General features: G+C 55.0%; 1 protein-coding gene across 4 annotated transcripts in view; it reads right to left on the bottom strand.

Annotated features, from left to right (window-relative positions):
- Positions 1-360: 360 nt before the first annotated feature.
- Positions 361-27,840, bottom strand: part of ACTN1 (actinin alpha 1) — a 92,822-nt gene continuing 65,342 nt past the window's right edge. The window contains exons 7-22 of one of the 4 annotated variants that reach the window (XM_045901077.3): positions 25,452-25,533; positions 24,047-24,132; positions 16,711-16,803; positions 15,131-15,361; positions 13,291-13,438; positions 10,329-10,479; positions 9,754-9,862; positions 9,075-9,215; positions 8,079-8,261; positions 7,641-7,775; positions 6,270-6,449; positions 5,455-5,601; positions 4,468-4,548; positions 3,934-3,999; positions 2,552-2,710; positions 361-1,093 (exon numbers count right to left, since the gene is read on the bottom strand). In XM_045901077.3, coding sequence (XP_045757033.1) covers positions 935-1,093; positions 2,552-2,710; positions 3,934-3,999; positions 4,468-4,548; positions 5,455-5,601; positions 6,270-6,449; positions 7,641-7,775; positions 8,079-8,261; positions 9,075-9,215; positions 9,754-9,862; positions 10,329-10,479; positions 13,291-13,438; positions 15,131-15,361; positions 16,711-16,803; positions 24,047-24,132; positions 25,452-25,533 — 2,151 coding nt within the window. In that variant the 3' untranslated portion in view covers positions 361-934. The remainder of the gene's footprint in view (positions 1,094-2,551; positions 2,711-3,933; positions 4,000-4,467; positions 4,549-5,454; positions 5,602-6,269; positions 6,450-7,640; positions 7,776-8,078; positions 8,262-9,074; positions 9,216-9,753; positions 9,863-10,328; positions 10,480-13,290; positions 13,439-15,130; positions 15,362-16,710; positions 16,804-24,046; positions 24,133-25,451; positions 25,534-27,840) is intronic. The other 3 variants (XM_045901075.3, XM_045901074.3, XM_064571237.1) reach the window with 3 other exon arrangements.

Below are 27,840 nucleotides of genomic sequence, written 5' to 3' on the forward strand. Positions count from 1 at the left end.
ATCACAGGAGCCTTCAGAGGAAACCACCTTTTCTTTCTTAAAATAAAGATAGCGACATGTAGGAGGATGGAATGTGCCAGGGTCAAAAACCTATTAAGGTTGGGTACAGTGGGCCCCCATCATCCTTGACCCACGCACCCTTCTGGAAAAGTGAGCAAGGAGCAGGCCAAGAGTGGTCATGGGAGCACTGTTGCTTTAATATGGTGTGTGACAAGTAGTATCGAAATTGTCCACACTCTCCAATCTTACTCATTTTTAATCGGCAATAATTAAAACTAAAGGAAAAAAAGTGCGTTAACCACAACCTCTGGGCTTAAAAACGAGAAGACAAGACACATAAATTCTTTTCCTTAAAAAAGAGCCATTTCAAAAGATTTTCTTTAATATCATAAAATATTTTCATGGACAAGTGAGCTAGCAAACACACATGCACCAATGTGCCTTCTGATGAGATACCCCCCTACCCCACCCCACCCCCCGCTCCCACATCAAGGTGGACATGAGATTGGAGAAATGAATACAGCAGATGATACAGAGAGAAAAAAAAAATCGATAAAAAGTACAGAATAGAACATTGTGCTTGGTTATTGTCCTATGTCACAACAAAACAAAACATTTCGGTGCAAACAGTTAATTTTTCCTCTTTTCCATTTAAGTCTGGTGGAGAAAAAAATACTTTTTCTATAATAAAATATGTGGTTTTTTGGCTTTTTTTTTACTTTTTTTAACATAACTTTTTTTTTCTTTTTTGCAGAAAATAATTTTGTAAACTGTCACTTTGCGGGCAGGGAGGCTCGATGCCACGTGGGTCCCGGCTCGCTGGGCTCGAGGCTGAGCGAGGAGACCAAATCCCGGCGGGAGAGGGGGCAGCAGGGGCGCAGGGCGGGGGGGGCGCACAGCGGGCAGGGTGAGGGCGCTGGCCTGGGCGGGCGCGTTAGAGGTCACTCTCGCCGTACAGCGCCGTGGAGAAGGACATGTAGTCCAGAGCGCCCGGCACGGCATCAGGGCCGCTGTAGGGGGCCATCCTCGCGATGCAGTACTCGGCCTGGTCGGGCGGCAGCTCTCGGCGCAGCTCGTCCACCGTGATGTAGTTCTGCAGAGAGAGCGGGCAGGGCCGCCGGGATGTCACTGGGGGTGGTGGCAGCACCTCGCCCCATCCCCGTCCCCTCCTCCTGCTTCTGGATACAGAGACGTGCGCGCGCGCACCCATGCACATGTATATCACGTATACATTTATATACGCACATGTTTATAATGCACGCACTTGCATACATACACACGTGTGTATATACAAAATGCATGTTCGTTTTCAATCTCCTGTCGTGCCATTTCCATACCTACTTTGGCCTGTGTGCAAGCTAATTCAAGCGCCAACTGCACCTATAATTCCATGTATCTCTCTAGTCTGCAGCAACCACGGGCTGGGGCAACACCAGCAGGGACTCCGGCTGGGACGCACACCCGCTCAAGTGAACACTCTGGAGGTCACGTAATTTCAGCAAATGCAGTGAGCATCCAAGCGTGACATCGCCGTGGCGGACAGCTGTCTCCACCACGGTTGCGAGATGTGGGCCTGCCCCCACCTTGCCTGGTCTCAGCCCAGGTTTCTGTGTGTCCGTGACAGGTCTACTGGGAAGTTGCTTCTTTTAGGAGTTTTAGGCTCCAGAACAGCTCACTTGAGGCTCTGACCCGCAAGGTGGCCCCCCAGCCCCATGCCCTACCTCTGCCAGAGTCCCCTAGGAACCAGTTTCGAGGAGGGTAGGGTTACCCCTAGGTCACTCCAAAAGTCAGGAGCCCAGGCCCCTTTCTGGACCTCAGAGACCCAGAGTCACTTCAAGGAAGTGGTTTCTGAGAGTCATTCCAGCTCCAAGGTGCTAGGACTCTAATAGGGTGTCCTTAAACTTTAGGAACCGACCTTTAGGAACCTCTATTGGCTCAGTCTTTTTCCCTTATAGACTGAGACATTCCAGAAATTATGCTCCCCATTAGCTTTGGCTTTTTATAACTCAATCTTTTCAGTCTGGAGGAAAGATGGCAGAAGGATTATCCTATGAATTTTACAGAAAGGAACTCTGGCCTCTAGACATCCCCCGCTTTGCCAGTTTCCCCTGGTATTCCCACTGTTCCATTGCCAGGCAGGGGACTTGGGAAATTTGGAAACCGAAACTGACTGCTGCTCAGGGTAGACCAGTGCGAGACATGCTTCCCTCCCGCTCCCCGCCTGTGCCCGGCACGACGTAAGGGTGAAGTCTGAGTTCTCAGACGGCCCTTCCATCACTCGGTCACGTCCCCACCCCATTCTACCCACCTCTACTACTCATCGCTCCAGCCCAAGTGCGAAGGAGTCCCGCTCCCTGGCAGGAGACACCCCCTCACCCCCGTAGGCTCATATTGTGTCCTAACACCTTAGCTGATCCCAAAACATTACAGAAATGGGTGGAGGTGGACAGCAGGGGGAGGCCCAGTGGGAGGAAGGGGCCACGGGGTGCAAGTGACCTCCCCTCCAGATCGGAGTGGACCCTGCAAAGCACCCACGCCATAGCAGACCCACCTTGTCCCCAGCCAAGATCTTGAAGGAGGCCATGACTTGGTCCGCTGTGTCTGTGTCGGCGGTCTCCCGAGACATAAAGTCGATGAAGGCCTGGAACGTCACTACCCCCAGGCGGTTGGGGTCCACGATGCTCATGATACGGGCAAATTCTGCCTCTCCCTGGAGAGAAGAGCCAACCCCAGGCCTGTCAACCTCTCAGCCACAGGCTGCTGGGAATGTCTCATATGGACCTGAAGCCCCTGGGGGCTCAAAGTAGCCTGAGGCTGTGAGAGGGGGGCACAGCGGCCCCCTGACCTGACCTGGGCTGTCCTAAGGGCATCACAGGGACATCAGACCCAAGAGCGAAGACCCCGTTCAGGCTTCCCACACCCCACAGGTTCCCGTCGGAGCAAACGACGACAGTCCTGCCAACAGCTGTCGAGGCTGACGGCACGGGGCATGTACCGTGTGCCAGGTGCTCTTCTAATGGCTGCAGGCATTTCGCTTCTTTTCACCCTCCCCACCACTGTATGGCGCAGGTCCTTATTCCTTCCATCGGGTTTCCAGACGAGCAACCGGAGGCCCAGACAGGCTTGGTGACTTGCTCAAGGTCACACAGCCAGCAGGTAAAAGAGCTGGGGTTTGAGCTTGGATGGTCTGGCTCCACAACCTATGACCTCCCCACACTATACTTTGTGTGTGTCAGACCCATGCACAGCACTCACGGAAGTTCCTTCAGTGAGCCCTGACCGCAGTCCTGCTGGGGTCCCCTCACCTCATCCCGGTCCCCAAGCTGGTGATGGCAGAGCTGGGATTTACTCCTGGGTTCCCTGCGTCTCAAGCCTGTGCCCTTGCCCGGCCCGGGGCAGCCAAGCTCTGCCCTTTGCACTGCGGCCCAGGAGCTGCCTGACTGCCCAGCTCAGGCCCCCGCTCTGCTCAGAAGGCCTGCATGAGGGCACACAGCTGAGAAGACTGTGAAGGCCAAGGGGCGGCAGGCGTGGCCGGAGCCACCGCCAAGGCGGAGGCAGAAACCTCTGTGCTTCCTGAAAGATGAAGTCGAGCCCAACCCGACCCGGGAAGTCCAAACCTCCAGTCCTCCCTGCTAGCCTTGGGGTCAGCCCCACCATCCACCACGGGAGTGAAAAAGCCCATCTCCACAGTAAGTGCCAAAGAATACGCCAGCACAGAGACCGAGGTGAGAAGGCCAGACCCCTGGGACACACACAGGTCACGAGGCTGGGCCCAGCCTGCAGGGCGCCATCTTCCCGACAGACCAGAATCGTGAGGCCCCTCCAGTGAGAGCAGCCCCTAGCCTGAGGGCTTCCAGCCTGCCCTGGCCAGGACTCGGCTTCTCTGGCCAGCTGGCGGGCCCTCGTCAGAGCAGAGGGCGGGGTTTACGTTACCATGTTGTAACCCATGGAGATAAGGCAGGCGCGGAAATCATCCGTGTCCATCATGCCTGTCTTCTTCTGTGGGGGCAGTGGCACCGAGACACCGGAGGGTCAGAAGCAGGAGGAGGAAGGGCCGGCCCAGGGCCAGGAGGACAGGGCGCAGATGGCCAGAAGGGGAGGTCGAGGTGTATGGTTGGGGGGTGGTTAGGAAGGGAAAAGGAACACAGGAGGAGACACATCCACAGGAGGAGAGAGAATAGGGAGAGGCAAAAGTCCGTCCACAGGATGGAGAGTGACAAGGAGAGAGGAAGGTGGGCCCCGGGCAGGTTCCCACGAAAGACGACCGAAGGCAGAGGTCAGAGCAGTTGGAGCAGTGGGAAGAGGAGCCCGACATGGGCCAGACAGCAGGAGAGGACGAGCCCCGAGGCCCACAGGAAAGGGGAGACAGGGAGATCCAGACAGAGAGAGAGAAAAGAAAAAGGAGAAACGCGTTATTTCTCGGCCCGGATGCCACCCCTGAGTGTGCTCCATGCAGGAGGCGAGTACCTGGGGGTCGTTGCCAATATCATAACCCAAGCTGATGAGGCAGGCTTTGAACTCCTCGGGACCCAGCGTGCCGGAGTGATCCTGGGGCCGCCGTGCGCCAGGCAGCGAGCCATGCGGTGCCAGGGAGGTGGAGGCCGTGAGGGGAGGGGGTGGGCCATGCCCCGGGTGGAGGGTGGTGTGTGTGGGGAGACACGGGGACAAAGGCATGCGGGTGGAGAGGGTGGAGGGTGGAAGGGGCGGGGGGGGGAGGGGAAATAAAAGTGCACACGGTTAGACACACGGACGAGGTCCAGAGGGTGCCCTCTCCCTGGCACACGCAGCCCTGCTCTGGGAAGCAGGCCAGAGGGGAACACGGTGAGCCACAGGGGTGAGAAGCTCCCCCAGAAGGGCCCGGCCCACCCCGTGCCCAAGGCCCCAACCCGGCTTTCCAAGGAGGCTTCACCCACCCAGGAGGCTGGAGGACAGGGCAGGAGGCAGGGGCGGTGGGCAGCACTGAACCCCATGCTCTGACCCCTCTGGCTGCCCAGAAGCCCCAGGGCACTGGGAGGGCCGGCCCATGTAAAACCCAGCCTGTCCCAGAGCCAGGATGAGAACCTAGGACAAATAATGCTGATGCCCCACAGAGTCTCCCAAAGACTGCTGGGGGTGGGGGGAGGGAGCCTCCCTGAGGCTAGGGGAGCCTTGCTCCCAAGGGCTGACTCCTTGTGGCCAGAGAGCAAGGGTCGGGGCCAGAGATCCTCTCTCCACTCACTACATGCACTCTTGCTCCGCAAAAGCAGGGACAACACACCGGGACAGGCTTTCTAAGGCCCGCTGGGAGGTGCAGTCAGGGCAGGCTGACTCCCTGCTCTCCCTTCTTCTCCTCCTCCTCCTCCTCGCTTGCCCAGGAACTGGCCCAGCATGGCTGCCCACCTCTTGGGCAGTGCCCTCCAGGGCCCTGGGGCAGGGGCTGGGGACTGCTCTAAGTGCGGGCGGTGGGGCTCTCACCCGGTCGAAGTGGTTGAAGGAGGCCCGGAACTCATTCATCTGCTCCTGGCTGATGCCCTTGGCATCTCGGGTCAGGATCTGATTCTCCACTTCGTTGATGGTCCTGGCGATGGTGGTGAGGAGCTGCTCCCAGCCCACACGGATGTGCTGGGGAGCGGGGATGAGGAGCCTGTCAGCAAAAGGGCCCCAGGCCTGGGCCTCGGCCGCTCCCGGCTACTCGTTCCCCCAATACTGAAACGGCCCAAGCAATCAAATCCGGACCGCCAGCCAGATTTACAGCATCACCAGGACAAGGACAACACACCAGGACAGAGGACCCAGATGATGAAAGGGGAAGCAAAGGAGGGCGCTGGCCTCCACCTGAGGCAGCAGAGACCAGAACTGACAGCGTGAGTCAGGTCAGGAAGGAGGGCCCTGCACATCCCCGCTCTAGCACCACACACACACGCCTTCACGGTCCAAACAATTCACCACTTGGAGAGCAGGTGCCTAAGCCAGTGTTTGGAGACCACCTGCATCTGAATCACCAGGGTGCTCAGCCTCATCCCAGACCTAGTGAATCAAATCCTAGAGCTGGAGCCTGCGAGTCTGCATTCTCAACAACCTCCCTGTGAAATTCAGAAGAGCCTGAAGACCCAGAGCTCCAGAGGGGAGCAGCAGCGAGTATCCCCTCACTCCCAAGTGAGAGTTTGTCCTCCTGTGATGAGCACTTCCCTTGGAAGATGGGTAACTGCCCCCTGCGCCAGCCCAGGGGGTGGGGAGCAGAAGGGGATATGGGGCTCCCTTCCCGGAGAAGCAAGGTCGGCGCCACCCACCTCCATGGTGTAGTTGGTGTGCTTGTTGTCGAAGATGAGGGCCTCCTGGATGAGCTGGTGGTCACCCTCCAGCTGGTCGATCTTGGGCTTGTAGTTGACAATGCTCTTTTCATACTGTCGCAGGTGGCTGAGCTGGTCTTCCAGGGTCCCGTGCATCTCGATGGAGATCCGCCCGATCTCCTGCTCACCCGGAAGGAAGTCCTTGTCAGACCACCCCACCTCTGTCCCTGGGGTAGGGACTGGGGCACCCAGGTCATCGGTCAGCCCCTCAGATGATTCTCGGTTCCCACCCCAGTACCAGGGAACCCATCAGTGGTCATTAGTCAACCAAGAACAAGACACATTGAGCAGGGACACACCTTGGTGTGGCAACAGCATCATAAAGGGGTATGAGAAGAATTGTCATTACCAGATGACATACTTCCCATCTCTCGGGTGCCTCTCAGCCTCAGAAAGGGGCTGCAAGGTCAGCTCCTCACCTAAACGTTCGCTCCTCTGCTTGCCATTCAAACTCCCCGCCCAAGCCTTGTTCCCAGCTATCACCCACCTCAGGGACTCTCTCTCTGCCCACAGATCCAGCTTCCTCACAGCCTCAGAGCACCTGACGCGCCTCCTCAGTGGCCACGCACCTGCTGTTCTGCCCCCACAGGGCCTGCCTTGGCCTGCCTCGATCCCACCTGCCCCACGGGCCAGGCCTCATCCCCCTTTCTGTCTTGACTTCATCTATGGAAACAAAACCTGTTTGTAAAAGCCTCAATTGTGCACTCAATTTGACCCAGCAAATATTTCCTAAGCAGCTACTACGCACCATGTGCTAAGCAGGTGGGGGTGGGGTGCAGGAGAGACACAAACATGAGCTCGACATGGTCTCTGCCCTCAAGGAGCTCAGAGGGACACCATGCTCTCTAACCCAAGCAGGGCCCCTTCCCTGATCTACAGCGCCCCAGGATCTGGCCCAACAACTCAACAAAAAAATTCCATGCTCGCCCGAGGCTCAGTTCTCTCTCTGGAAAGATCCTCTCTTTGACAAAGCTCTCTGCTCAGGAGGAAGGGAGACCTGCTCAGTCAAAGAAGCCAAAGGATAAATCAGCTAGTCAGTTCCCCAGGCACTCATCCTTCTGTGGGACTTCCTCATGTGGCTCTTTAATGGCAGCCCTGGGTGGGTCTTTGCTCACAAACCAGAGATCGAGATCAACCCACTGGCCTTCCCTGACAGGCTCCACACCCCTGTAGGGCAGCAGGCCCATCATGGGCTTGGGACAGGCATTCCTCCCGGGGTCCCGCCTAGGAGGAGACAGGGCAAGCCTGACGGCTGGGATGGTGCCCAGAGGGGCAGAAGCCCCCATCCCTGCCTCCCGTGAGGGGACGCACCTCCATCTTGGTCTGAATCCAGGGCCCAATGACATTGGCCTGGGCTGCGAACTGCTTACGTAGCCTCTCATTGTGTTGCTGGCGGGCGTGCTCCTCTGTCAGGGCCTGGTCCCTCCGAGGCACCAACTGCCGCACCTGGGGTGGGGACAATCATGGGACGTGGGCAACGGGCCGGCCACCTGCCCCATACTTCAGATGAGGAAATGGAAGAGGCACGAAGGGAAGGGGCCAGGCAGGTATAGAACAGGAGTGAACACATGGACCTGTTCCAGAAACTCCATCGTTCATTAACTGGACCGATGAGTACTTACCGTGTGATAGTGAAAAAAATAAGATCAATAAAAATCAATAAAAATCAACCAAAAAAGGGGACAAAATCCCTGCCCTTATAAAACTTTCAATGGCCCAGCCAATGCCCCACCCAGCCCTTGCACTCACGTGCTCCCATTTGCCATTGATCTCCTGAGGAGTGATGGTTGTGTAGGGGTTGGTGCCCGCCATGTTGACGTGGTAGGTCTGGACAATCTTGGACACCTCGTTGTGGATACCCAGGATGGCCAGACGCTCCTTGTCGGCATCAGGGAGGGTGGCCTTGAACTGCTCGTGGGCTGTGGTCAGTCCCTGGGTGCGAGAGAAGCACAGTGACCGGTGTCTCCTGTGGGCAGGATGAACTAAGGGAGCCCTACAGGTCCCAGGGTAGAGGGGGGTGGCAGGGCCACTGAAGGCCTGGCCCCACCCCAGCTGGGAGACCCAGAGGCATCAACCAAGGATGCTCATGGCTGAGAACCAGGCGGGCAGGGCCAGCCATGGGGAGGTGAAGGCAGAGCCATCAAAGCAATAGCTTCATGCTTAGGGCTGGTGAAGTCAGGAGCAACCACCCTAGAGTGTACCCCATCCCACAGTCGGGTCAGGGACAAGGGTGCCCCAGGTCTGCTCCCCAGGTGACCCTCCCCAACCCAGGCTTCCTTTGCAAAATCTTTTAAATCCAATCCCCTGCAGCTGTATAAAAGAATGAGGAAGCTATTAATATGCAATGAGCTCCAAAACATTAAGTTAAAAACAAGGATTCAGAATACAGTATATAATTCTGTGTTAAAGAGGGTATGGGGAAGAACACATTAATTAATAAATAAATACATGAAGAACACAAAAATAAATATAAACTAATGAATAAATAAAAAAATGCTTGCATATGCCCTTCCCTCTGGGGAGGGCACTAGGGTAGGAGGGAGAATTTACAGCATATCCTTTTCATCTTCTAGATTTTATACCATCTGCATATATTACCTAATCAAAATACATAAAATGTAATTCGTTCAAATGTATAAAATCCTTGGCCGCTATCCCCATCCCCACAGAGCAGTTCTGCAGGAGCGAGGTTTGCACGGGGGCCTGGGGGAGCCGGCCTCTGGGGGTGAGGGGTCTGCAGCACACCTGGATCTCCTCGATGGTGTGCACGATGAAGGTGTCCTGCAGATCTTCCATGGCCCCCTCCATCCAGTTGTTGAAGGGTGCGGCCCGCTTGGCATACTCCAAGTACAGCTGGTCAATGGTCTCCAGCAGTTTCTCTGTCCGCTGGGGGTGACAATTGAGGGGAAGGGGTGGACAGGGAGATATTCAGCAGAGTCATATCCAGAATCATCACTCCCTGCCCACTCCCCGCGCCCCACCCCGCCCCGCCCCAGGCCTCCAAGACCCTCCTGGCCAGCCACAAGGGGTCTAGGTCTGGATGCACCAGACTAAGTCAGACAGAAAGACTAGGCTTTCTCTGGGACACTGGTTCTTAATGAGGGATCTACAGACCCTCCCACATTTGGAATCACCCAGCCTGGCCCCCGGTCTGACCTGTAGAATAGGAAAGTTCTCAAATGGCTAGGGTTGGGCTGCGAAGTGCACTAGACCAGGAGGAGGAGGTGTGGTTAGAGCCAGAGAGGAGGCATCTCCAGCAAGGCAAAGCTCAATCCAGTGCCAGGGTGAACCTTCGACAGGCAGGCCAGAGCAGGTCCAGGGAACCCAGCGGAGCCTTCTGGCTCAAAGCAAAGGGACTCACAAAGCAGGAAGAGGCACCCAGAGCTGCTAGAGGCAGGCCTCCCTCTCCCTCAGGGGCCCTCACCTCCAGAGCTTCCCTCCGCTTCTGGGTTAGGGCTCCCAGATTGTCCCACTGGTCACAGATCTTTTGGCACCGGGCATTGACACTGGGTGAGTCATAATAGTCCAGCTCACTAGAAGGCAAGAGACAGGAAGGGTCCAGTGACCCGGGTTACCTCCAGGACCTGCTCTCCTCCCTGGGGCTGGAGGTGCGAGAAGCACGGGGGGGCCTTCTAGGTGCCCCTCCCACCCCCCAACTCCTTGGCTTTCAGAAGACTGCTGGGAGACAAATGAAGGCCAGTTCTGTCCGGGGCCCCTGGCACACCTCGGCTGGAGGCGATGCCAGTCTTGACCCCAGTGCCCCACGGCAGGGAGCCTCTGAGGCCCAGCAAGAGCTCTGGCCCTGCACTAGTTCCAGGAAAGGACCAGATGCCCTCAGCAGTAGGGTCACGGGCTCATTCTCCGCCTGGGGGGACACTCAGTCTTCTGTATTGATGCCCTTCCCACTCGGGCGCCCGCTGTACCCCCGTCCTCGCCTCTCACAGCCACACCTCGCCTCCCACAGCAGCCCCAGCCCTTGCCGCGCCTCGCCTCGCCTACTTGAGCTCCTGCGCAATGGCAGCGATCTGCTCCACGCGGTCCTGGTGGGCGGCCAGGTCGCTCTCAAAAGCCTCGTGCTTCTTGAGCAGGGCCTTGATCTCCGAGAGGGTGGCAGTCTCATAATCCTTCTGCCGGAGCATAGCCTCTTTGCCTGGGTTCAGAGAGAGGGGGTACAAGGCTGAGCAGAAGCCGGAGGCCCCATCTTCTTGGCCCCGACTGTCCACCCCTCGGGGCCCCAAGAGCCCCATATCCGGGGGCACGACGTCCCCAGATGTCCACCATACAGCGATCGATCATCTGCAGCTTGAGAAAGCGATGTGCAGCAGGAACATCCACTAAGAGGCCGAGTCGGGGAAGTTCCTACTTTCCATGGAACACGTACGGGGCCACGAGGAGTGGTTACATACGAAGACTACACAGGGCTAGGCCCCGTGGTATAGCCAGGAAAGAACCACCCAAGCACCTCAGGGGTGCCCCATCTTTAGAGCTTCTCCAGCTATTGTTGCTAGCCCCCAGCAGCCCTGCAGGGACCCCTCCCCTTAATTACTCTCACTGTGGTCCGCATGTCCAGTGCACTCTACACAGAATCCAACAGTGGCCAGAACCTTCTCTGTCAGGGGCACCGCCCTCTCTTTAGCAGTGGGGCGGGGCTGGCATGTCTTGGATTTCTGCTTCCCAGGAGGAAACGGGATGAGAAACGAACCTCCTGGGACTGTTGTTACATGATGTCTGACAGCTGTCCCGTGAAGCGTCTGGTACAGGACAGGGGCCGCCCTGGCCTGGCCTGGCCCGTGCGCCCACCCTCCCCATCTGGGCCCATCAGGGATGCTCAGTCCTGCTCAACAAATGAAGGCTGGGCTGTGGAGGCTGGAAGACGGTGCCCGATGTGGCCTTTCTTTCCTTCCCTCTACTTTTTTTTTTTTTTTAAGAATTTTTAAAGATTTTATTCACTTATTTGAGAGAGAAAAAGCATGAGCAGGGGGAGGAGCAGAGGCAGAGGGAGAAGCAGACCCCCATGGAGCAGAGAGCCCAATGCAGGCTCGATCCCAGGACTCTGGGATCGTGACCTGAGTCGAAGGCAGACGCTTAACTGACTGAGCCACCCAGGTGCCCCTTTTTTTAAGATTTTATTTTTAAGTCATCTCTACACCCAAGGTGAGGCTCAAACTCACAACCCCAAGATCAAGAGTCTCATGACAGCAAGGCGCCCCTCCACTTTTTTTTTCTTTAGGTCAGAATAATAATATGACAAGTTTAGGGGGAAAGAAATTACAGCTGAGCCTACTTATCTACTCCATTCCCATCTTTCCTTATACAGATGCTATGTTACAACCAGCAGGTATATGTAAGCTGTCTTTCCTGCCTTTCAAACATTCAGCAGCACATCATCAGTCTCTGCTCCGGCTCCAGTTGCCGCATGTGTCCCCTCCCGTGGCTGAGCCACCACTGGCATGACCACCTGCCACGCTACTGTGGGGCATCCAGGCCCCTCAGCTTATGCTATTAGAGAGGGTCTCACGGCAAATCTCTCTGGACATGTGATTTCCCTACGTTCAGGGTTAATTCTTTAGACAGTCTCAAGAATTCCCGGGTCGGCAGGCAGTGCCACGGCTAGGTGTGGACGTGCGCAGCCACACTGCTTTGCCCAGAGGTGGTGCCAGTGTCTACGGCCCATACACCAGCTGGTGGCGGGCCGGCTGACGGGGCCGGCCCCTGCTCTGTACCTTTCTGTGAGCTGCGCCTTGGCCCTGGAGCGGACATGATCGAAACATGTGGGTGAGCTGGTGCGATCCCCCCTTCCACCCTGCAAAAGACTATTCCAGGTGTGATTTTTCTTTCTTTGGAGTTAACTTCAGCTGCCAACAAGCAGACACCAGACATGGCCCCAAGTGCCTCCAAGTTGGAGTAATGGAGACATGCGTGTGTTAACACGGCAAAGGCTCTGGGTCACTATAACGGGAGGCTGGAAACAGGAAGAGGGAAGGCAGAGGAGGAAAAATGCCCAGGGCTACCATTTACGGAGTGGGCTCTATGTGCCCGGTGCTCAGCTAAGCATAAAATGTCCTTATGATGTTTACTCCTACAACAAGCCTAGGAGGAGGCATGCTGAGTTGAACAGTGTCCCCCCAACTCATGTCAAACCAGAACTTCAGAATCTGACCCTAATTGAAAATAGGGTCTTTGCAGATGCAATTAGTTAAGATGAGGTCATAGGAGACTAGGGAGGGCCCTAAATCCAATCAATGACTGGAGCCTTTATTAGAAAAAGGAGAGACACAGAAGCAGCCATGGGGGGTTGGAGGCAGAGACTGAACTAAGCCAGTGACACCAAGGATGACCAGCAACCACCAGATGCCAGGAAGCAACACGGAGAGCCTTGTCCTCAGAGCCTCCAGAAGGAGCCAACCCTGCCAACCCTTCTGCTTTGGACTCCTCCTGACCTCCTCCTCCTGAGAAAGAACGTTTCTGTTGTGTGAAGCCACCCAGTGTCTGGTCCTTTGTACCGGCGGCCCTAGGAAGCTAACACAGGAGAGGGCGCATGGTCATCTGCATGTCACAGATGAGGGAACGAGACCTGGGGGCTAAATCGCTGGTCCAAAGTTACTCTGCTTCTAGGTGGCAGAGTTGGGATGAGAACCCCAACCTAACGGACTCAGGGAAGAAGACATCATCACAGTGACCAAAACCAACAATGAATTACATATACGTAGCATCATCCTATCCCAGGTATCCATTCATTCCGTTCCCCTAAACCTATGAAGTTGGCACTGTGATTATCCCCACTTTACAGACGAGGAAGCAGAGACACCTAAAAGGCTAATGAACTTGTCTATTGACAAGTACTGGTAAGAGACAAAACAAACAAGCAGCAAGAGAGAAAGAAGCCGTAGCTGGCGCCTCAGCTGGTGGAGCACGAGAGCCAGCACCCCCGGGGGGAAACAGGAGGCTGGGCTGGCCTCACCGTCCGTCCAGGCCTCATGGATTGAGGCCTTCTGCCGGAACTTCTCTGCCAGGTGGTCGAGCCGCTCCAGCCTCCGGATCTCATTCAGCAGCCACTCCTCGTAGCCCTTCTCCGCCTGCTCTAGGCAGCCCCAGGCATTGTTGATGTCCTGTAGGGATGGGAGGCACAGGGTCAGCCCCTCCTGGCCCCCGAGACCCACCACAGCTGCCCCATGCCTTCTAGAAGAAGCCCCTTCCCCATCTCAGCCACGCGCACCCAGCCCCACATTGGTGTTTCCCAGGCTCCTGGGCACCAGGCCTCCTGGGCTGGGAGCGAGGCCCCAAGTCCACAAGGGTCACCCAGCTATAGGGCTTTGGGCGTGCAGCTCTGTGCGGAAAGAGCCCGAGGCCCTCTGTGGCCCAGGATGCTGACCAATCACAGAGAATGTAGGGCCAGCCAGGGGAAAAGAGCAACAATTGAATGAGGCAAGCAGGCATGGGAGCCTCCCAGGCTCCCCACATCTCTGGATCTGCTCATGGGCTCTGGGCAGTAGCCTGGAGCCTGCAGAGACCCTGGTCCGGGCGAGCTGGCCAAGCATCTGAGGACAGTGACAGCTGCTGAGCACAAACCCACAGCCCTTCAGACACGGAGCCACCCACAGGGTCGCTCCTACAATTAGTACAGGGTGCCCGCTGGGCAGATAGGGGCTGAACCAGCCTGCATGCCACCTGGAGGCCCCGGGGATGGGCTACATCCACCCGGAGGAGGGGGCTCTTCTAACTCACACAGAGCACCCTCTGTTAGCAGGGGCTCTAGCCACCTAAAAGTTGCTGTTTTAGCCTGGAATCTGTAAAAAGACAGCCGCTTTCCAAAGTGCAGATACAATGGCCAGAGACTCTTTCCTCTCCTCCAGGGTCCCCCGGGATCCCGCCTCCTTCCAACGGGCTTTGCCTGTCCCCGGCCCCTCCCGCCTTATATGCCCACGCCTCCTCATGACTTCTCATTTTAAAGGGCAAAAGCTCTATCTTGGTGAATTCTTAAATTTTCTTTTGCATGCTTCCCTGGCTCATAACATTTCTTCCCAAGTCTGAGGACAAGGTAAGCGGGAAGCAGTAATAACTTAAGTAACCTAAATGAAGAGAATTTAACAACTCGGAAAGCCATTCACAATATAATTTTAATTTTTTTTTAAAAAGCAACTTATCAAATAACATGCTTTAGGATTTCCTTAAAAATTATATTTACATAGACTAAAAGAATCTTTTCCAAAAATCTTTTCTTTTTCTTAAGGAGGCTCTGTGCCCAGTATGGAGCCCAACTCGGGGCTTGAACTCACGACCCTGAGATCCAGTCCTGAGCTGAGATCAAGAGTTGGATGCCCAACCAACTGAGCCACCCTAACATTTTTTAAGTTGATATTGGGTAATTGAGATTGAGTAATTTCTATTTTCTGTATTTTGCCTATTTGTATCTTTGAAATATCCAACCAAAAAAAAAAAATCCATTACATTTTTTATATGGTAATACACTTTTTTTAAAGTGCTTAAAAAAGATTCCACGGCAATAAAAAATTATCTTAATTGCTATTGAATCGAGCCCTGTTTGGTTCAATATGTCAAGAGGCATTTTGTTTGCCAAGATGGTTTTCTGAGGGGTGGGGGAGAAGGTGGTGCTGGGGGGTCCAGGTGAATATTCTGGGGTCTGGCAGGGCAAGTTGGGCCTGGAATAGTGGGGGGTGTGGGGGTTGAGCCTGGGGGGCAGGCAGGGGAAGACATGTCCTGCCCTGACCGGGAGCAGCTTGGGGCTGGAGGTGGCGGTCCAGCCTGGGGGGGCGGGGGGGGGGCGGGGGGGCGGCACTCACCGAGACCATCCTGCCCTCAGAGGGCATGAAGGCGGGTCGGTTGCTGAGGCGCAGCTTGGTCTGCAGAGTGTTGAAGTTGATCTCCAGCTGGCACTTCTCCTGCACTTTGGGCGGCTTGTGCAGGCGCCGGTAGTCCCGGAAATCCTCCAGCTTCTGCTGCATGGCGTGCATGGTGTTCTCCGGCGCCCGGTTCTCCAGCCATGGGATGGTGCGGCGGATCCACTCCAACAGCTGGAGGGCGGAAGGGGTGAGGATGCTGGGAGCGGGGGCAAGGGCTGCTTCCCTCTCCTCCTGATGGCCGTTTGGCCCTTCCCACGCTGTGGAAGCTGGGGGGAGGGCTCTCCTGACAGCACACTCTGTCCCAACTGCCACTCCCCAGCCACGAGGCCAGGTTCCAGGGTGCTCCTTCATGCAGCCTGGCCACCAGCCTCCTCTCTGCTAGGGGAGGAGGCTAACTCCACCTCCCGGCTCTGCCAGAGCTGGTGTAAAGTCAGCGCGACTAGGAGCAGACCCGAGCTCCGGTTCCAGCTCTACCACCTGGCTGGGCCTCCGTGTCCTCATCCGTACCAGGGAGGGGTACACAGTTGTTTCCCGAGGCCCTTGTCACCTGGCCATCTAGAATTCTAGAATGAGGATCTCTGACTCAAAAGGGAAGAGGCCGGCTTCTGGGGCACAGGCAGGGAACAACCTGGGTAAGGTGATGACAGTGGAGAAGCTGCAGGGGGAGTGTTGGTGGTCACAGGAGGCAGAACGAGCGCCTGCAAGGTACCAGCCTGTCCCCCAAATGAACTCACTGGCATAATGACGGGGACCCCATGGGGTTAGGTGCTGTGAGCCTCCACCAGGCTGCAGAGGGGTGACCGAGCACCGTGAGGTGCCAAGGTGAGGAGGCTAGAATGGAAGAGCAGGGATTAAGCCTGGCACCTGGGTTCTTAGTATGCTGGATGGCAGATCCACCAGAGGCTCAGAAGGCTGAGTTCTTTTAAGGAAGAAGCAAGTGGATCCCTACAGCATCTGCTCCTGGCTCAAAGCCTAAAGTGACCCAAATAGAGTCAATGGCGAAACCCAGAACAGCAGACCCAGCACTATCTCCTCCTGTCCCCTGGGTGGGCCCAGCTGCTAAGCTAGCTTGAGCCAGCACAGGTCCCTCTCCAGGTCACATCCTCGCAGAACCAGGCGTCCTCCTTTTCTAGGCCAAGCCTCTCACAGAACAACAGTATACCAGGCTAGAAAGGCCCCTGAGATCTCTTTCTTGGCTTAGCTCTCACTTGAGAAGTTAAAAAAAAAAAAAAACAAGACCCAGAGAGGTGCAGAGTTTGCCAGGCTCACTGTTTGTTGGTGAGAGAAAAAGCCGGGGACTCGGCTCGATTGGCGCCCCCCTCTGCCTCCTGGGAGAACGAATGGGTGAGGAGCGGAAGCTTCCCTGGATCTGCTGTGCTGAGACCAAGGACTACACCCAGCCTCAGACTGTGCCCCAGGGGTGGGTTTGGGGGGACAGGTTCTGGGGGCTCCCTCTTCCCCCAGGGTGGGGTAGCAGAGCCTGGCTGGAGCCAGGCCAGGAGAACCCAGGAGGTACCCACATCGCTGGCCAGCTTCTCATAGTCTTCCATGAGCTGCTCGTTCTCCTGGTTGACGGCCAACACCTTGCAGATGCGATTGGCTGCTGTCTCCGCCTGGCAACAAGAAAGGTGGGGAGGGGGTGCTCACGGTCAGCCCTGGGTAGCAAGAGCTCTCACCCCTGCAGCTCCACGTGGCAAGAAGGCAGCTCTCAGGGCTTCGAATCCACCGCCTCCTCGCCAGCTTCTGCCAGCCCACGCTGGGTCCCACGGATCAAGGGAGCCCAAAGAGAGATCTTGGTGGCTGAACTGGGGGCCCCTGGAAAAGGACCTGAGTTTGAGGCCAATCATGCATGTTGGGAAGACACTAATGTGATGACTGATACAATCAAAATGTTCAGGTAAAGAGGTGAGAAAATGCACACCCAGCCGAGAATCCCAAGTGGAGGCCCTGGGGATTCTGAAGGCTCAGGCTCTCAGGCTGAATTGGCCAGGATCTTGGGAGATGCAGAAATTCAAAGCTGGGAGTCTGGAATAAGGTGCCTAGTGAGAAGCAGCAGGGCCTCTCAGGATCCCTACAGAATCTGCTCCTGGCTCAAAGCCTAAAGAACATCAGAGAAGACTCGGAGACCCTCTATGGCACGAAGGTGAGATATAGGACCAACCCAGAACAGGCAGAACATCCAGAAAGCTAGGCGCCTGTGGGAAGGCTAAGTGCGGGTCTTGCGCTGAGGGAGTGCTGGGCTAGCAGATGCCCCACATGGGTCCTGGTGACGAGAGGAATGAGAGGGGACTAACTGGAAATCAGAGGCAAAGGCCCAGAAACTCCAGGGGACACTGCCTTCTGGGGCCATGGAGGGCACTGTGGACCCAACACCAGCAAGGGCCACATGTCCCTATATCACCAGGCGCTCCGGTAATTTTTAAAATCTATCTTTTCACATCATGACCCAACTACAAGGGGAGGGGAACTCAAAGCCTTTTTGGGGGTCCTGGGATAGAAAGACAGCCTAGGGGTGGGAGCAGATAATGCCGATGAAAAGACAGATATGGGGCCCTAGAGAAGGGTGACCCTGCAGATGACAAGGGCTTAAGGGACAGAAAGATGGGACCTCACAACTGGTTGATGAACAAGACAAAATGAGTTTTTATTGCAGCAAGATAAACAGAGGCTAGGCATAAGGCAGAATTTCCTGAGAATGAGGGTGCTTTGAACTGAAAAGAAATAATTAAGATGTAAATTTTTTTTTTTTTTTGCAGAACTTTTCAAATAGGATACATACCCACTGATTCATGTACTTGGAGGGCCTGCTGGGATGTGTGTGTGTGAGGGGGCAGAATGAGGTCAGCATAAAGGTCCTTTAAAGCTCAAAGTCAAGAGATTGCACCTCTAGGGTGAGGTGTCAGAACAAGGAGGCCTCCACCAGGTCCAACTGTGGGAATGGCCAGAGGGTCTCCAAGACAGGATGGGTGCTTTGAGTCCCAGGTCTCAAGACACTGAGGCAAGGAGCCACATCCTTAGACCCTCACCCCTCTGCCCTCCAGCCCAACTCTGCCCTGGAGATGCCATGGCCACTTTTCATGTAGAACTCCTGATTGATCATCCTTCCTCTTAAAAACCAACAGGTAACTACAGGGAATCCCAAAAGGTGACAAGGAGGGAAATTCCTTCCCTGTGGGGCCCTGGAAAGAGCAAGGTCATAGGGAACAGGCCGACATGCCCCACAAGGAGGGCTGGGGGTAGCAATCCACCTGAAGTCACTAGGGCCACTTCCCTTGAAGGCTGGGGAGAGGGACCCGGGGGAGCCAGTGGTCTCTGTACTGACATAGGTAAGCTATGTCCAGCATGGTGACCAAGTGGGTAAGAATCAGAGATGGCCACGCATCACAGGCAAGTAGCAGTTACCACTGATACCATAACAAGGATACCATGTATCATTACTGTGATATTTCATGGATAAAGCCCTCCTTGGTTTTCAGAGAGGTACCCTCCTGATTCATCTTGAAATCCTGGGCTCAGTGGTCCTAAGCTTTGACTTGTGTTCACTTTGTCAAACCGGCAGACTGAATGAGGCCTGTGTTTGTGGAATTTTAGGAGATGGATCCTGGGAGCCTCCCTCGGGAGCCCCGCCCATCCCCCCGGAGCCTGCTGCCTGTTCCAGGGTCAAGGCAGGCTCCTTTGGATGAAGTCTGGGGGACTTGCCCAGTGGCCCACCTGGGGATTTTTCACAGAGACCCGCCTCTTTCCCAAGCCTGCAACTCAGCCTGCCCATGCCCAGGTGGCTTTACCCGGAGAGACTGAGAAAACTGATCATTATAACCAGGATATCTGCCTTTGGAAAGAAAGCACAGGCACCACAGAAGAAGAGTACTTTCTTTAGAAACGGCAATGGCCCGTCTGCAAACTCCACCAGGGGTGCCTCCGCCCTCAAGGGACAGCCCCGCTCCCACAGTTCCCTTTAGGAAAGAAGCAGGCTCCTGGAATCCTGATTTAATTTCAGGGGAAAAAAAAAAAAAAGACAGGTAGAAAGTTCAAGACCTTGACCCGTTTCTTTCGCTCACTGTGTAACTCCCCCTGCAGAAGCCTACAAGGTGACACCTGCTTCCACATTGGTCCCTTTACAAAGAAGGGTTTGGTCATCCACCACCCCTAGCCCAGGAGGCCACAGAGGCCATGCAGGGAAGTAAGACCTTTGGGACATACCCGCTGAGGTGGAAGGCAAGTGAGATCCTTGGCTGGGGGGGGATGCCTACCCCAGTTGTCCCACTTTCTAGTTTTCTAGAAATTGTTTCTCCTGTAGCTACAAGAACTCCATCACTACAGGGGATTTAGGAGAGAGGTACCCAGAACCACCAAGTCATGAAGACGGCTCAAAGGAGAGATTTGTTCTAGGGGAGGAAAGATTCATTCTCTGAGAGAAAGAGAAATTGAAGCACCATCAGAACACTGACCCTGGAAGAATCCTTCCTGCAAGAGGAGGGCTGCTTTGGAACCGAGAAGAAGAACCAGACTGCCCAGCCTTTCTGATGTTAACAGAATTTGCATGAGATAAAGGACATAAGCACAAATATCATTAATGGGCTGAGAAAATATTTTTAACGCTAGGCAAAAGGATTACTCCTAAATGCCAAAGGAAGACTTCTAGAAATTTGTGTTTATCTTCCCTTGGTTTGTTTTTTCATGACTTGCTTTAAGTTATATTATTATACAGCTTAACACAGAACGATCTGTTTGGTTTTATGATAGTGTTGTTTTTCCCAAGTTAGGGACTATTATTCCTGGAGTACTAACAACTTAGCTATCCCACATGAAACTCAGCTATCCCAATCCAGGCTGCTACTCTAAAAAGCAACGTCAAATTCGCTGGTCCAGGTAGTTAATTAAGGTGACGTCTAACATCCAAATGTGGCCAAATGACGCACAATGGCTCTGTCACCCACCATCCACATGAATGCCACCAAAATGTCATCTGTGACCTTTTTAGTCAAAATTTCCCAAATCTACCTAGAATTGCCCATTTCCTTCCTCCCACAGCTCAGCCCTTCCCTGTGTCTAAATCAGCACCCAGCCCCGGTGTCCCCACCAGCGGGGCCCGTGGGCAAAGGGGCTCAGCTCCCCACCTGCCATCTCCCACTTCCCCTGGGTGCCTCGCTCTGGGCAGCGGGAGAGCCCCGGCCAGCAGGGCTAACTCGCCCTCCCCTCGCAGCTATGCTGTCACACCTCCAAGCTGTCACATACGTTGTGACTGCCTTCCCCACACTTGCCACCTCTTCACTTGAGGGCCCCTACTCAACCCTGAAGACCCCCAAGCTCAAGTTCAAGAAAGCACGCATGTTGTGCAGCCCTGCAGCCCTCCAGCCTGCCCCGCCCCCGCTCAGTCTGCAGCAAAGCGGGCACTGATTGGACCGCAGCTATTGTTGGCTTCTAGGTGTAAGGGCTTCCCCCAGATGGACCGTGAATCCCTTGAGGGCAGGAATGGGGTTTCTTTCCCGTAGGAGATTCACAATGTGAAAAAAGCAACTGACGGGCCAGAGAGATGCAAACATCACCATCTACTCCTGAAAGCATCCAGAAACACCTACAGCAGAGCTAGTCTGTGCCTTAGATGGTTATTTCTCACGATCGTTCCCAATAGACCATGAACTTTAAAGCACAAACTACATAAACAAAATCTGTTGCTTTCTGTTGATTCTATATCGACACGGGGGAAGAGGAGGGGAAAAGGAAACTGAGAAAGAATCAGAACCCAAACCAACATGTCAAACAGAAGTCGGTCCTCGTCCGACAAGGAAAACCAATGATGTGCACTTGCGTGCCATACGCCTGTACGGGTATGTGGACTACTTGGCACGCTCGCGCGCACGCGTGTGGACACGTGTGTGCATGCAAGGCACTCCGCTGCCTTTCTAGTTCCACCGTCCAAGGCTTGACAAGAGGAAGACAGTGGGGGGATGGAGGGCCCTGGGCATGGGTTTCAGGATATGTCCCCCGGCTGGCACGAGACATGGAGACGGTCAAGACAAGAAGAGTGTGTGAGTCTGAAAGAACCCTCCTTCTTCCATAGGGGAGGGCGAAGCTTCCCCTCCCCCCGCCCCGGCCCGCTTGGCTCTAAGCAGTTGCCTGAATCCTTAGAAGCGTTCCGGGACGACTCTGGGAGAGGCTCTCGACCCAGGACATGAGAGGCACACCACCCTTACCCCACCCCCAGCCCCACACTGGTGACCTTGTCCTTGAATGTGGACAAAAGGAGCGTGAAATGGTTGCAACAAGGATGAGAGGGAGGGAGGAGGGCATGGGGGGAGGTGGCATGAGGTCTGGGAGGGAGGAAAGCAGGCTGCTCCATGCACACGCACATACGCACGCACGCGCGCGCGCACACACACACTCCCGTCCGAGCACCATCATCAGCCAGGACACAGGGAAGGCCAGTGTCAGCAGGCATGAAGCCCAGGACAGAACCCTTGGAGGAGCAGGGGAGGGAGGGGAAGAGCTGGAAAGAGGAAACCCCCACAGCAGAGCGCCCTCTAGCTACGGACGCAGGCAAGCGGGCCCTCTGTTGGTTATCAGGGCTGGGGGCCCGCCCCCGAAGTAGAGATGCTGCTCACAGCCTGGCTGAAAGGTTGGGGGGTCAGAGGGGCCAGAAGAAGCTGGCAAGACAGCAGCAGTGGAGGCGGGACAGAGAGAAACAGGAAGCAAGAGGCAGACCAGAGAAGAGGTTGGAAGGGGCGGGAGATCTTGGGAGGGCCAGGACACCTGTGAGGAAGCCTCCACCCGGGACAGCTCTCCTGTCTCCGTGCCAACGAGGCGAGGCCCGGAAGGAAGGCGGGGAGGGTTCTGGGTGCCCATCCAGCCAGGGAACAGGGCTGCCGCTAGCCCATACGGTGTTTCTGTGGGATGGTTTAAAGGCGCCTCTCCCCAAGGCACTTCTAATGGAAAACTATCATACTGATAGGTTAGGGCCTATTTTTCCTGCCCTCTGCAGGAAATATTCACACCTCCATGGTCTATGGGGCACCCGTGGCACCCCTGTGGAGTGTGCAGCCTGCACCACGCCCATGGCAGGCCTGGCTGGGAAGGGCGCTGAGCCTCTGGCCTGGATACCAGGGAGAAGGCAGGAAGATTTCCCCCTGCCTCTCCTGCTGGGTAATTTCAGAGGGTGGTCTTGCCTAAGCGGGAAGGAGAGAACACAAAGGGGTCCTGAATGTTTCAGGGAGTAGTCAGGAAGCACAGCCAGGAGTTGTGCCGCTTGGGATAAGGGCCCTTGACTCAGGATCCAGGGAAGGAGCTGAGACCACAAGCTCCCTTCTCATCTGTGGCCTCCACTAAGCCCAGCGTGTACGCACAGAGACACGGGGGCCAGCCAGAGGCTGGGGCTCTCGGGCGTCTTCAGGTGTCCTGGCCAAGGTTCAGAGAACACAAGAGGCAGGGGGCCTTCTCAAGTCCCTCCTGTCACTGCAGGGGCCGTGGCCCCCCGGGACTGTTGCTGGAGCATCCCGGGAGGATGGAAGAGGTGGGCGGAGGGTGGCAGGGAGAGCGGGCGAGGCCGAGGGAGAGCTCACCTTCTGCGCACCCAAGAAGGCGTGGCAGTGACATGAAACAATAGGTCACATGGCCTTCCCATCCAGCCTTAGCGTGCCTACACATCTGCACAGAGAAGGAGAAGAGGTTGAGAGGAGAAAGGGGGGTGGCAGCAGCACAGAATAAACCCAAACAGCCATGGCGGCCAGAGAGAACACAGGATGGTCGCAGAGACAGCAAATGAGGGGATTGGCAGAAAGAGGAGAAATGAGATGGTGGGAGGGGAAAGTGGTGGGGAGGGGAGAGCACAGACCGAGACAGGGAAGGGGGAGAGAGGGCAGAGGGGAAGGCTGGGCAGAGGTGCAGGGAGCACCCCCATCATGCATTTGGAGACAGGTCACTCAGACTCCATGCGGAGGGTGGGAAATCTGCCTGAGCACATCCATGTGATGGGACAGGTCCTCGGCCCGAAACCACGAAGCCCGGCCTGTTGTGTTTCCAGGGTCCTGCCTGTGAGAGGGGTCTAGGAGAGGGGCTTCTGCTCCCTGAGCTAAGCCTAGTAACAAAAATATTCAAATCTTCAATGTCTGCAGTGTGAATGGGTGCTCTTTAGTTGTGGTACCCTTGTGCAGTGCGGAACCTGCACAACTGGACTTTAAACTCAGGCCTCCCTGAGCAAAACTGAGCCAGAGCATTTGAAGGGGCTCACAGCTGCCCACCTCCCCCCTCCCCCCGCACTCCAAGGGGTTGTGCTTATGTCTGCGAACACAGAGTACAGAGTGACCCCACATGCGGGTCCCAGGCAGGATATAGAAGGATATAAAAGGCACCAGGGCCCAAAAAAGCTGTGGACAGATTTGCTAAATCATGCCCGTGACTGGGAGAAAGGTGGGGGCTTCGTGACACCTTTGTAAAATAGGTCAGTGGAGACAGGAGATGCCTCCGCAGGGGAAGCCCCGCGGCTCTGTGAAAGCCTGTAGCTTCAACAAAGGTGGGCACAGAGGGGCTGTTGCCCACTGTGCCTCCCAGGTGTCCAGAACCCCCAGCCTGATTTCACACATGTAGCTCTTCCTGCTCAAGCCGGGCCTCTGGGCCCCAGAAGGCGAGCTCTAGCCCAGGCTTCTCAGAGACTGTAGAGGAAGAGGAGAGAAGGAGCGGAGATGCAGGGTGGGAGAGAGCCGAGCAAGAGCGTGCGCCACGTTGGCACCGGGAGCTAACTCTACCAAAGAGACAGACCATCCGGACCCTGTTGCCAGGGAGAGGCGGGTGGGGTGGGGGTGCATGGTTTGGGGCCCGGCATCAGGTGTGCTGCGAGACGAAGGAGCAGGGGGCCCCAGGTACCTTCTGGGCTCCAGAGAAGGCGTGGTAGAAGCTGGACACGTAAGTCATGATGGCTTTCTCATCTGGGCGGGCGGTTCCGACGATGTCTGTCAAGAAATATCTGGAGTTAAAAGCCAGCTGGCGAACACGTGATGCACTTCCTGATGTGACTTGGAAAGAAGTTTACAGAACGTCCAAGTCTTCTTGCCCAAATGCTGAGCCTGAATCCTACCCGCTTCTGGCATCAACCTCCACTTACAGGAATAGAAGAGGTAGAGGGAGCAGAGAAACAGTGTCCCAAGGAAGCAAACGACAAACCCAGAATAAGGAACGTTCCACGAGCAGCTGGCCCCGTTTCTGCAACAAGTTCAGTGGCAGGAATAAAAAGGAACGGAGGGAGGAGGGGGGTGCTACAGACGGGAAAAGACAGAAGAAACAGAACAACTAAATGCTACGTGCAGACTTATTGGGAACCTGATTAAAACAAACCAACTCTCGAAAGAACCAACTGGGGAAATTTTATTTTGAATTGGGCAGTAGATATATCAAGGAATTACAGTCACCTTGCTAGGTATGAAATTTGTTTTACGGTTACATAAGAAGATATCCAAATTTTTAAGTATGTATTCTGAAGTATGTAGTGGTGAAATGCTGTGATGTCTGGGATTTGTTTTAAAATATTTCAACTAAGAAAACAAAAGGGGGAAAAAGTGGCAAAATCTAATTGTTTCTTTGGGATGATGGCTATATGAAAGTTTATATACTATTCTTCCTGCTTTTGCACAGATTGGAAAATGGTCCCAGACAGACATTGTCATCAACTATCATCTCTCCCTCCTAGTCTCCTAAGGGCCCAGTCATCTTTCTAAAAAGTCACTTGCTTTTCCATAAATGCTGGATATCCCCTCCCTTTCCCCTACAAGTTAGGTGTGGATATAGACCCCAAATTCCTAACCACCCCTGCGAAGTACTCATCACTGAGAGCTCTCTGTGAATGCACATGTTAATAGACTTCTCTTTGCTTTTCTCTTGTTAATCTGTCTTTTGCCAGTCTAATTTACAGGATCCCAGCTGGAGTGCCTAAGAAAGTAGGGGAAAAGAGTTTTTCCCTCCCTACAACAAAGGAACACTGTTCCACCCCAGCACCCACCACCCCAGCTCCAAGACAGAAATAAGAACAGGCAGTTGATGCAGATCAGCCTCAAGGGCACCAGCTAGCCTCCCCTCCAAACGGCAGGGAATGAGGAATCCCTGATAGGCACGTGCCCCCCCGGGGCTCCCCAGATGAGGTCGCAGAGCCAGGCCTCTTCCCCTCCCACCTCAGGCCGTTGGGGCCCACCCAGCTTGGTCACGGAGTGGGGGGTGGGAGGGATGAGGGGGAGGGCAGGTAAGAAGAGATGCAGGCACAGAAGGAAACACCTTTTACCTTCAGCATCCAACATCTTGGGGATGTCCAGGTACTTCTCTGCCACATCAAAGGCTGTGTTCAGATTTGTGAGTGGGTCGTCCTAGAGGAAGAAGAGGATGAAGGCATGGGGGGCCCAAGAAGCCACTGGTCACCCACACCTGGGTGATCAAAGACGGGGGTGCAGAGAGGATGTCTATGGCCCCCTGGTCCCCAGGGCCCAGCTCTGGGTGTACAAGGCCGGCTTCCCCTCTAGAGCTTGCTGGGTGGGCGTTTAAAGTGCCATTTTTCCTCCTCAAGTCTCAGTTTGTCAGAGAAAGAGCGTGAAGCACACTGGCCTGCAGCCCAAGAAAGAACGGCTAAGAAGTACACACCGGGAGCAGTTCACAGGCCTGGGCGCTGCTCGTCTTGGCTCCTGGTTTCAGCTCTGCCAGGAGCCGGTGCGACTGCTCAGCAACCCACCCTCGGCTTCCCCTCTGCTATTTAGGAGTCGGACTAGGAGACCTCAAGCTGCTCGCATTCCATGAAATTTTGGGGGCTCCTTCAAACAGCCACAATTTCTGACTTCTGCTACCATCTCCAGAACACAGACTGGGGACTGGGAAGGATGTGTAGAAAGCAGAGCCCATGGGCACCGTGGGTGGGAATGCAAGCTAGTGCAGCTGCTGGGAACACAGTATGGAGGGTCCTCAAGCAGTTAAACCTCGGCCTGCCTGCCATATGACTCAGCAGTCCCACTTCTGGGTATACAGCCCAAAGAACTGGAAGCAGGGACTCAAACCGATATCTGCACGCCCATATTCATGGCAGCAATTTTCACAAGAGCCATGAGGCAAAAATAATACAACTGCCCACTGACAGATGAGCAGGCAAACCAATGTGGTGTCCATACAATGGATTATCATCCTGCCTTCAAAAGGAAGGAGATTCTGACACCTGCTATCACCTGGGTCAGCCTTGAAAACATTCGCTCAGGGAAATAAGCCAGACACAAATACTGTATGATTCACTTATACGAGGCATCTAGGGTAGTCAAGTTCATTGAGTCAGAAAGTAGGATGGTGGCTGCCGGGGGAGTGGGGAGCGGGGCGTGATGGTTTCATGGGTGCAGGGTCTCAGTTGTGCAGGACCAAGAGCATGGGAGACACGTCCCTGCCACCATCCTGTACACCTCAGCATGGCTCAAGTGTTTATATCATACATGTTTTGTGTTTTTACATGTTACATTTTATGTTTTACCAGAATTAAAAATTTTTTTTAACGTGGGGGAAAAAACCACTACATAGCAATGGGAGTTTCTTGTGGTTCCTCCCCCACTATTTCCTGGCTCCCCAGACTAACCTACAGCAACCTGGTTTTTCCAGCCCAGGACTCAGTGTCCCCGTTTGCAAAGACAAGAATCACAAAGTTACAAATAAATAAATACATTCATCCAGGATGCTTTCAGGAAGAAACTGCTCAAAATAGAGAAGGTGGAGTCCTTCTGGGAAAGTTGCTGACAGCTTCCAGAATGATAAAAAAAAAAAAAAAACAATGCCAAGCAGTGAAAGTCACTTCCGTCCAGGGCCTCAAGCAGCCCTCAGGCCCCGGGCTACACCCGCCGGCCACACTCAGCTTCCAGGCACAGCCAGGCTCCCAGGCCCAGCTAAGGCCACAGCGGGAAGGAAGAGCATCCTGGCCAGAGCCCCACAGCTCTCCCCTACGTTCAAACGCCACTTGGCTCCAGCAACCTGTGCTTTCTGGAAAGCATCCATGGTTCAGTGGGACCAGGTGTGTGCTAGGATTTGGACTGGATTTTACTGATGCTATTGAATTAAGGAGAGGAGAGACAGACACAGTGAAACAGTGAAAAGACAAGACATGCGGGGGTGGGCGGCTGGCTGGATAGCAAAGGGCCCTAGACTCTCACCTCCCAGAGGGCCAAGACCCTACACTCTGTGGCATGGGGGGAGGGACTGGAGAGCTACAGTCAGCAGGGCCCCTCTCTATGTGGGGTGGCAGACGGCTATGGGTTAACCGTCTGTACCCCAGCACATGGACACAGGAACAGACACACGCACAACTATCACCTAGGTGCATCAGGCAAACAGTAAGGAGGTGTGTGATGATGTCTTTGAAAGAAAAAGATCGCCACCTCTAGGGTTTCCTGCCTCGGCTGTTTAATTCGGCCACACAGCGTTCGGGTAAGTCAGGGGGTTCTCAACCTGATTTTCTTTTCTTGCGAGGCAGCTGAGCTGGAGTGCAGGGACCCTCCCACCCACTAAGACGGTGGCTTGGGAAGAGCTGGACCCCTGACCAAAGACACGTGCAGGGCCAAGCCATGGGCTTCTCTCCTTCACAAGATGGGCCGGGGGGGGGTCCGGGTGGCTCAGTCGGTTAAGCGTCTGCCTTCAGCTCAGGTCATGATCTC

This window comes from Mirounga angustirostris, unplaced genomic scaffold, assembly GCF_029215605.1.
Source record: "Mirounga angustirostris isolate CCGP_5_RB_7025 unplaced genomic scaffold, mMirAng1.0.hap1 SCAF_9, whole genome shotgun sequence".
Lineage (NCBI taxonomy): Eukaryota > Metazoa > Chordata > Mammalia > Carnivora > Phocidae > Mirounga > Mirounga angustirostris.